The sequence below is a fragment of the Gossypium arboreum genome, chromosome 4 (genome assembly GCF_025698485.1).
Source record: "Gossypium arboreum isolate Shixiya-1 chromosome 4, ASM2569848v2, whole genome shotgun sequence".
NCBI classification, from domain to species: domain Eukaryota; kingdom Viridiplantae; phylum Streptophyta; class Magnoliopsida; order Malvales; family Malvaceae; genus Gossypium; species Gossypium arboreum.
Window position 1 is genome coordinate 95,205,389 of NC_069073.1, and position 9,785 is coordinate 95,215,173.

At 31.9% G+C, this 9,785-nt stretch overlaps 1 protein-coding gene across 2 annotated transcripts; it reads left to right on the forward strand.

Moving 5' to 3' along the window:
- Positions 1 to 7,489: 7,489 nt before the first annotated feature.
- On the forward strand, positions 7,490 to 9,135 carry LOC108458486 (probable 2-oxoglutarate-dependent dioxygenase SLC1). 2 transcript variants are annotated; one of them, XM_017757907.2, is made up of 3 exons: positions 7,490 to 7,544; positions 7,635 to 8,505; positions 8,583 to 9,135. In XM_017757907.2, exons 2-3 carry the CDS (start codon positions 7,642 to 7,644, stop codon positions 8,826 to 8,828), a joined length of 1,110 nt encoding a protein of 369 aa, XP_017613396.1. In that variant the 5' UTR covers positions 7,490 to 7,544; positions 7,635 to 7,641; the 3' UTR covers positions 8,829 to 9,135. The 2 variants fall into 2 exon arrangements, with proteins under 2 accessions (XP_017613396.1, XP_052883190.1); XM_053027230.1 differs by lacking the exon at positions 7,490 to 7,544 and having other exon boundaries at positions 7,581 to 8,505.
- The last annotated feature ends 650 nt before the right edge of the window (positions 9,136 to 9,785 follow it).

Genomic DNA, 9,785 nt, shown 5'->3' on the forward strand with positions numbered 1-9,785 from the left:
TGGGTGTCGTTGATTCCTTGGTAAGTATTGGTTTCGTTAAAGTTTCGTGTTGAAGCTTTTGACATTGTTCAGTAAGTGTTAAATTGTGCGAATTTTGTTATTTTAGTCGATTGATTGATTCTAGTTGGCTAATTTAGGCTTCAGGATTTCTCTACGTTGTTTCTGCATTGAAAATACTTCAGGTGCGTACAGAAAACTCGAGTTTTTTTACGAAGTTTAGACACCATAAAATATGACTTTCGATGCCACATGGCCATGTAACTCATTGTCCATAAATTAGAGATGCATGAGCATGTGTCCAAATCGTGTGTGGGGAAAGTTTAGTGCAGAGTTCCCACAAGCCAGAGACACGAGTGTGTGTCCAGGTCGTATGACTCACTATTTGTGATTTAGGACTACACGGGCAGATGATATGGGCGTGTGTCAGGTTTTGTGAGACCCACGGACGTGCATACTGACATGTGTCAGGCCTTGTGGAGCCACATGGGCTAGCCATTTAGGCTGTGTGAAACCACACGGATGTGTGGCCCAGAAATTAGATTTTTCCCTTGAGCAATATGCGTCGTTTGAAACAATTGCAGGCCTTCTGTAGGGTTCGTATGTATTGAATTAAACTGTACATCCTATGATTTCATGATCTGAGACTAAATACTGATAGATCTGTTGTATATTGTATATGGTAACTGTTACTGATATTGAATTATTCGGTATGAACATTAGCTGTATTTAAGTGGCTGTGTACGACTTTGTATTAATTGTTATTTAAAATCTACATTTACATTGGGTGGAATTGAGTAAAGTAGGAATTATTCTATTCTGAGACGGTGGTTAAACCACTGGTATTTATATTCTAATTTGGCAGTTATTTTGCAACTCTCGAAACGTGTCATACTGACACTATGTGGTGTGTATGGTTGGACGAGTGTTTAATACCCTAATTGGTGTGTTGAGTTGGTCAGAGATGGTGTGTAGTGGGTGAGAAATAGAAAAACTGCATATATTCTGATATGTTCTGTCTTTGAGAATAGCCTAACTTACCATTTGTCTGAATTACTATAATCCGTTAAATTGAATGATCTGCCTTCTGGATTTGACTCTAAAATCAAATATTGGGACCTTATTGGTTCTAACCTCAATCTGTTGAATATCTAATTAATTTTTTTGGAAATCACTAACTTATTTCTTCTGCTGACTAAATTATAGGTAAATCACAGACTTGATCAGTTTGGCGGATCGTGAGCTCAGTCATACCCCTTATCTGTTGTAGTGTTATTGGCTTTGTTAACTTACTTTAAATAATTTCAAGACGTAAAGTATTTTAAGAGTATATGTGACGTATTATGCTCTGCATTTGCTAATTTCTTCTAGATTGGCTGAAAGACTTAAATTTCGATAAGGTGTTTTGAGAAATATTTGAGGTAGCTTCCCAAATTTGGCCTTATTGTCTAGGCTGGGTATGGGATGTTACAAAAAAACTCGAAAAACACCATTGAAGTTGGTACTGAAGTAGATTTCCATCAAGGTTGAAGATTCCCTTTTGATTTCTTTGGAGATTATTATAAGTTTCTTTATTTCTTGTGGTTATACTGTATTTTGGATGTTTTTATTTGCTAGCATGAACTAATTTTCTAAATACTTAGGGAGATAAACCCTATGATGGATTTCGTAACACCCTAAAATAGAGCTTAGGAGTTTTAGGAGTATTTTAGGAATTTTAGCCTTAAAGTGTTCGAAATTTTGTGACATGGTATATCAGTAATGTTTTCAATTATGGCTTTTAGAAAATCAAATCAATTTTTAAAAAAATGTTCTGGAAACCTTTAATTTTAGAAATAAGACTGATTTGTAACAAAGACAAATTTGTGAGCATTTATGTTATAGTTTTACCAATTTTAAAATTGAACCTAAAAATCACGCCCTCACCTACAATTTTCACGTTATTTCTTCTCTTTTGCTTGTTAATGCCACCCATTGCTCTCCCAACCTCTCATCTTCGATTTTATTTGTTAAATATTTCACTCTTTTAATTTCCATCATTCCCCAAGTATTAAACCTTCATAAATCCTTAAGAAAACATCTCAAAACTCCATATATTTTATCAACTTCTTCACGTGTGAGTTTTTCAGGTTTTCGACAAATCTTCATTTTTCTTCCATCAAAGGTAACCATTCATCTATCTATTAGTTTTTTATGTTAATCAGTCTTTAAAACTGAATTATTAGCCATTAAATCACATGTTTTGATTAAAAGCCGAAAATAGAGTCATTAATGGTGAATTTTGGGATTTTGAGTAAAAACATGGTTTCAAAGTGTTTTCTAATTAGTTTTAACATGATTAAGAGGTTTCTAAACTTTCTTTTAAGTTTTGTTAAGTATTTCTTGGGTTTTAATGAATTTTTGGAAAATAGCCATAAAACATGTCGAAAAAGTCGATACCATGAATTAAGTATTTTATTATAGTTTAAAGGTTGGAAATTAGTAGTAGGTGAATTATAAGATGAATGGAATTTGTTTTAGGTGAAAAGATAGAGTATAGACCAAGATATTCAAATTTAAAGTTTGTTATGTTAAAGGTTTCGGTTACATGAGAACCTAGTTTAGGCTTATGTCTTTTTTTTTAGGGGGGTTGCTTATGGTGAGTCCTTAGCTGATTTTTGAATGTATTGTTGTATGAATTATTGCGTTGAAGCTTCAGATTTGCTAGGACTATCTACGAGCAAGGAAAAACTAGTTTAAGCTTTCGACTTTTCGACAAAAGTGTAATTGGTGAGTGTTTGGAATCATTGCTCGTAGACACGAGTCATGTGTTATTTGGGAATTTAGTAGTAGCCTAAAACCTTACTCCAAATTCTGAGTGTAAGCTTTCTCATACTTTTGATTATCTTATGAATTATGTGCTTATGTGAATGTGAATATATGAATTGGGATGAGATGCTATAACATGTGATATGTGGTTGTGATAACTATTGTGAAAGTGCAAATGTGTACATGTTATGTATATGTTAAATGTTAGTGACAATGTTTTGCTAAATATGTAAATATGCAATGATAGTGCACGGATAATCGGTAAGTGACATGTGTTTGTTTCAGATATTTTAGCCTTGTGATCTTGAAACTATTAGATATAGTTGACATGCCATAGGATTGTGAGTAGTCACCTATATGTACAGTAATTTTGGGCGTTGAGGCCCCGAAACATGTTGGAAGGATAATGAAATGTGAGCTAAGCTCCATTCAACGGGACATGTGAGGGGAAATAAAGAGAGTGTTAGTTATATGCTTCACTTATGGGATTTTTTCGACTGTATGAGTCATTTGGTATGATTGGAGATCCATGTATCTGATGTGTAGTGATAGTGCCCACTCTATGTTTCATACCTCAAGAGATAATTTATTATTATACGTGATTGTGTGAAATGTGATACATGATTAATGGATTGTGTTATATGATATATGCTTGAATGAGTGTGTAAATGCTATTCAAATAAACTAATAGATTATGCATGATTAGGTATTATATGACACTAGACATAAGAACGTTGTATTTGTGTATATATATGGTTGTGTTGTAGAAGCATGATAACATGTTTGCATAGTAATTATTCTAATCATTCATTGAGCTTGTTTAAGCTCATCCACTCTTTTCAACATATGTAGATTAGTGACGTTTCGATGTGGGTGGTGTGGTTTTTCCAAGGGAGTGATCCAAGGAAGACTTGTTAGTATTACGTAGGTGTTTATTGCTTATTTATTTACATTTTAAGGAATATGGAAATGTGGTAAACCTGTTTATAGCCATGTTAGTTCTTAACATTTTACTGGTTTTTGCCTTTGTTTATGAGTTATAAATATGCTTAGGTTTATGAACATTGATGATGGCATGATGTTTTCTGCTCGGACGCATTTCTGACATTTTGAACTGTTAAATTTAGTCATTTTGATGATTATTTGTCGAAGTAATTGATGCATGACGTTTAGAAACTAAATTGGAATGGACTAAATAATTTTGTATGTTGTATATTTTAGGTTTATGCCAGAGGTATCCATAATCGAGTTTTAAAAACGATACCTTTATGTTTTGAAATGTGCAAGGAAGTCAGGATAGAGATTTGGTATCGATATCCTTGCACGAGTATCTATACTTAGGGTAAATTTATTAATACACTATGACAGGTACCGATAATCTTCGATAGTATGATTTTTGTGCGAGAAACAGAATGCAAGTTTGGTATCAATTTTTCAGGTGGTATCGGTACCACTTAAAGAAAATATCAATACCCTAGGAACAATATCGATACCTACGTGTTTAACTTTGAAATTCTGCTAAGTGGTCCAAATGCTTGAATATTTAACAAGGTAAGATACATTGATGTATGTCTAGCATGATTTAATGATTATTATTTCATGTATGTCTTAAAACCCCGTGCAAATGCTATGAATGGCATGTGTCAGCTTTAACATAGTGAACATTGTAATGTACAAGTAGTGACACAGTGGTGTGGCATCTTTATATTCGGTCTTGGCGACCAGGCCAAGTATAGGGTGTTACAGATTCTGTCGCTTGATTTTTATTTTACGCAATAAAGACTTGGATCTTGTTCTTAATTATGTGTGATTAATTCTTGGTTTGATATTTCTAGATTATTGATCCATATTTAATGTGCTTAAATCAAAAGAGGAATAGACCCTGTTTATGAGTAGATCTAGTGTAATTGAGTGGAGTTGCATGCAATCCTAGAAATAAGATGATATAAATCTACTGAATTAGAGTCAAATCTAATATGGGAATCCACATATAGAGTTAATGCGATAATAGGGGTTTTAATTAGAAAGAAATTTGAATTAATCAACATAGAGTCAGTTGTTCTTATTATTGAAGAGAGATATTAGCATAATTTAGGGATTTCTTCAGATCAAGATACTAAGTGAAGAAATTGAGTAATTTGGATTGATAATGACATATGAAGTCTAGGTGAATTCTTTCTTGGGTATTATTTCGCTTCTTGATTGTTAATAGTTTATTTTCCTAACTTGTTCTTTTTCGCGTTCATAGTTAATTTTAGTTTTAATTAACTACTCGAATTTATCAATTAAATAATAGAAAGATGGTAATTACTAGTACTTTTAGTCTTAGTGGGAATGATATATTTACTCACTGTAGCTATACTATTAATTGATAGGTGCACTTGTTTTAGTCAAATTTTTAGTTAGTTTACGACTACATCAAAATTCTAGTACAAAATCAATTAATTTTATGCTAATTACAACAGATTTGCTATTAATTGGATATTAAGCTTTCCATTCACATGCCATATTCTCTTATACACGTAGTCAAGTTATATATTTGATAAACTAAAAATTAAATATTAAAAATAAATACTGAAAAATAATTGTTGTCAACAACTTTTTAGTTAAGTCGCAAGACCATTAATTGCGTAATTTAATTTATAAAATTTGTTAAGTATATCATTAAAAATTAAATATTGAATTTAATTAAATTATTTAATAATAATAATAATATAATTTTAAATGAAATAGAATAAGAAAATAATTAAAATTTTCAACATTTTTATCAAATAAAGCCTAATTTAATTAGATTAAAGTGACATTGAAATATCTATTTGAACCAACCCAACTTGAGTTACTATTGGATGATAAAAAATATTTTTTAATTAAATTAATTTTGAAATATATAAATACTAATATAAAAACAAAATTTAATTTCTTTTAATTGTGAAAATGGTCACCACAGTCCATCCAAATTGAACTTGAAGCACAATCTTTCAAAAATAAAAAATAAAAATTGGATCGTTGTATAATCTACAAACTTCAATTTTATCCCCCTTCATAATATTTCTGGTTTCATCCTTATTAACCGCAAAGGTGAAGCCAGGAGCTGGCAATGGCTTTGCCCCTGAAATTAAAAATATTCAATTTAATTTCTTTAGAAATAATTAAATTATAAATTAATCTTTGATAAAATTGTACTTTTATCTTTTCAAGATATGAAAAAGCTCTATTTAATCCCTTCCCCCTTCATCAACAAATTTAAAAACTTGATTTTCAATTCAAAATTTTAAAATAATATTTTCACAAAAAAAAAATGGTCAAAAGTATGTATAGCGTAACAAGGAGATGAGCGTCCATCAAATAACTGTATCAAACTTGTAAACCATAAACCCTAGTGGTTTCTTAATTATATATTAATAATCCATTGCTATTTTGACGAAATTTACGTGTAAATGAGTTGCTTATTGGTTGATCGGTTGATCCTACGTATAGTCACGAGCATGAACTGTATTTGTAATTCATAGAGTTTATATTATATGTCTGTAAAATAATTTAGTTTAAACCAATGCGAAACAAGTTTTTTATATTGTATGTTATGAAAAATAATTAAAATAAGTGATACCACAACTTGTCAACTCTATGTTTTGATGTCGACAACCTTTTTCTCCCTTTTTTGTAAGCTTATGTGTCGTCGTGTTTTGTTTTGGAATTTTCGAAAATAATTCGTAAATTCATTTGTTTTATTGTTTTCGAACTTGTGTGCAAAAACAACAGCCAGCAAAACGCATTGTAGCTGTGTCGATCGAATCCAAAACTTGATGGGCTTTTTCTTAGGGGACCATTAAAAGGGAGAGTAGTCAATTTACACCGATACAATATTTATTAGCTTCACAGGCTTGTACGATTTCGTATATGAATATGGATACCAAACCCATCTATAGGTTTAGAGTTTAAATTTTATAAGTAGATAAAATAATATTAAATTATTTAGAAATTCGATCTAACTTAGGAATGAAAGGTTAAAATCACAAGTGATGCTGTAAATGGTTGAGAAAACATATCTCTAATTTAATTTCTTCACATAGGTATCTTTAAGTTAGACATAAGATTGAGCTCTTAACAGAGAAAACTAGTGGTGTGGTAATAATTAAAGGTATAACTTGTTCTTTGACCAAGAATAAACCCAAACTCAAAATAAAAAATTTCCTAAATGAAGAGAAATCATATTCATTTGTAGTGAGCGAAGATAGGAAAGGGACCCCACTGACGATGAGCTGCATGCAAAAAGTCAGAGGCATGAGACAGATGAGAAAGAGTTATATTATTTGTCTAAATGTGAATTTAATTAAATAGATTATAGTATATAATTAAGTTTACTATTTAAAATTTGATAATGATATTTATATTAAATAAAAGAATTTCTTTAAGTTGTAAAACCAAACAAATTACCAAGTTAATAGTAATGAGGAGGCAATAGATGATTTGACTGATTAATTATTAGTAGAATTTTGTAGTCCTTACTTTCCTTTATGATTTTGACTCATTATTTGTCAACGGTTTTGGTTTACATAATGGAAGCAGTCAGTTCCTGGGATCCATAAATCCGAATCCGGTTTTTTCCCCAAAACTTGCTTCTGTAGTCTTCCCTTCCCTCCATTCTCTCCTATAAATACATCAAACTCCAAACCCCCCCCCCCCCTCGTTCATTCACATCCCTATTCCCTCCCACTTGCTTCATTTCCTTTGTTTATTAGGTGGTTACTCGGTCTTTCTTCATTTCTCTCATATTCATATGCAAACATTAACTTATATTGTGAATTATTTTTGGTTGTTGTTATGAACAGGGAATTCATGTGTCCCTCTGCAATGGCACTAACTAACGATGATGAGTTCCAGAAAGGAGTGAAGCATCTTTTCGAAAATGGAGTTAGCAAACTTCCCAACAAGTACATATTGCCAGTTTCGGATCGACCCAAAGTAGATAAAGAGCATCCAAATGCAACTAAGTCTAGTCTTAAACTGCCTGTAATCGATTTTGCTGAATTACAAGGCCCGAATCGGTCCGAAGTCCTCAACTCCCTCTCCTCCGCTTGCGAAGAATATGGATTCTTTCAGGTGGTGAATCACGGTATCCCCATTGAAGCTATAAGAAGCATGATCGATGTGAGTACCAGGTTCTTCGGTCTCCCGTACGAGGAAAGAGCAAAGTACATGTCATCCGACATGACCTCGCCTGTTCGATATGGGACTAGCTTAAACCAGAGAAAAGATTCAGTGTTCTGTTGGAGAGATTTCTTAAAGCTTGTCTGCCATCCATTGTCGGATGTTCTCCCTCATTGGCCATCCTGTCCCATGGACTTCAGGGAAGTGGCGGCTACCTACGCAAGAGAAACCAAGTGGTTGTTTATAAGGATCACGGAGGCCATCCTGGAGAGCCTGGGCCTGTGGGGTGCCACCACTGAGGAAAAGACAGAAGAAGATGATGAAATACTAAAGCAGTTCCATGATGGAAGCCAGCTAATGGTGGTTAACTGTTTCCCTCCCTGCCCTGAACCTGACCTCACCTTAGGAATGCCACCACACTCGGATTACGGTTTCTTGACCCTTCTTCTCCAGGATGAAGTCGAGGGTTTACAAATCCAATACAAAGGCAAATGGATCACTGTTGAACCTATGCCCAATTCCTTCGTGGTTAACGTCGGTGATCACCTTGAGGTGACCTCTAATTTCAACTCATTTAGCAACGTGGCTTATGTTATATGATTACTGAGTTTGGTTTGCGTTATTTGCAGATATTTAGCAACGGAAGATACAAAAGTGTGCTGCACAGAGTATTTGTGAACCCAGCAAAGCCACGACTATCGGTGGCCTCACTGCACAGTCTGCCTTTCAATTGCATGGTTGGACCATCACCTAAACTGATTGACCAAGTAAATCCACGGCGTTATAAAGATACAGATTTTGCCACTTTCCTTGAATACATTTCATCTTGTGAGCCCAAGAAAAAGAATTTCTTGGAGTCTAGGAAATTGACATGAGCCCAGAAATTGGAAAGAAAACAATGTGTGTTGACTTTTGTTATAGCATATTACCAATTAATTATTAGGTAGACAGTATTAGTTGAAATGCATGTATATTGTTTAATTTGAATTTATATTTTGTTTTGTTTTCTTTAGGTCAACTATAATGTGAGAAAAAAAAAAAAAACCTTAGCCTGCCTTTACTCTACGTTATAAATGCTAGGTTCCAGAAATAAAGACCAAAGACAAATGGGGAGTTGTACTATCAAACATAATAAAATGTATTCATAAGCATGGATAATATCGAAAGATTTAATTGGTTTAATTCTCTTGTTTTCACCCAAATTTACAAAAATAGAGATATAAGTGAAAATAAATTAAATAATGTTTATTATTACTAAGTTTATGCATTATGGTCAAGATGAAAAAATTACTGTGTAAATGGATTTGTAGTTTAACCTCGTTAATTATAAGATTAAAATGATTTTTTCTGATTTTATTACTTTAATTATTCTTTCTTTCAAAAATTTCAAAATTATATGTAACTTTGTTTCAATATGTAATTTGATACATGAATTTTAATTTGGTGTAATCATACACATGAAACCTTGATTGCATTTCAAATGTATACATGAGATTTTAATTTTGATCAATCATGCACATTTAAAAAATAAATATATTAATATATTTTTATATTGGATAAATATAATTATTTGTATATGTAATATATAAATATAAAATAATACTATCTTACTAATTGTGTTAATAATTTATAATAATCAGATCAATTCAAAATTTTATGTATAAAATTAAACAAAATTAAAATTTATATATAAAATTACACATTAAACCAAAGTAAATTAATTTTTTGTCTTGAAACAAACTCATTAACGTATATAAAATGTTAGTAATTACCTAAATGCAAAAAAAAAAAGGAAAAAGCTAAATAAATAGGCTATTTTAAACACTGTTAAT

Excerpts from the sequence above, each read along its gene's own strand:
- LOC108458486 (XM_053027230.1), top strand. The coding sequence starts at position 7,627 with ATGAACAGGGAATTCATGTGTCCCTCTGCAATGGCACTAACTAACGAT. Across the intron at positions 8,506-8,582 it reads ACGTCGGTGATCACCTTGAG|ATATTTAGCAACGGAAGATA; the intron begins GTGACCTCTAAT and ends CGTTATTTGCAG.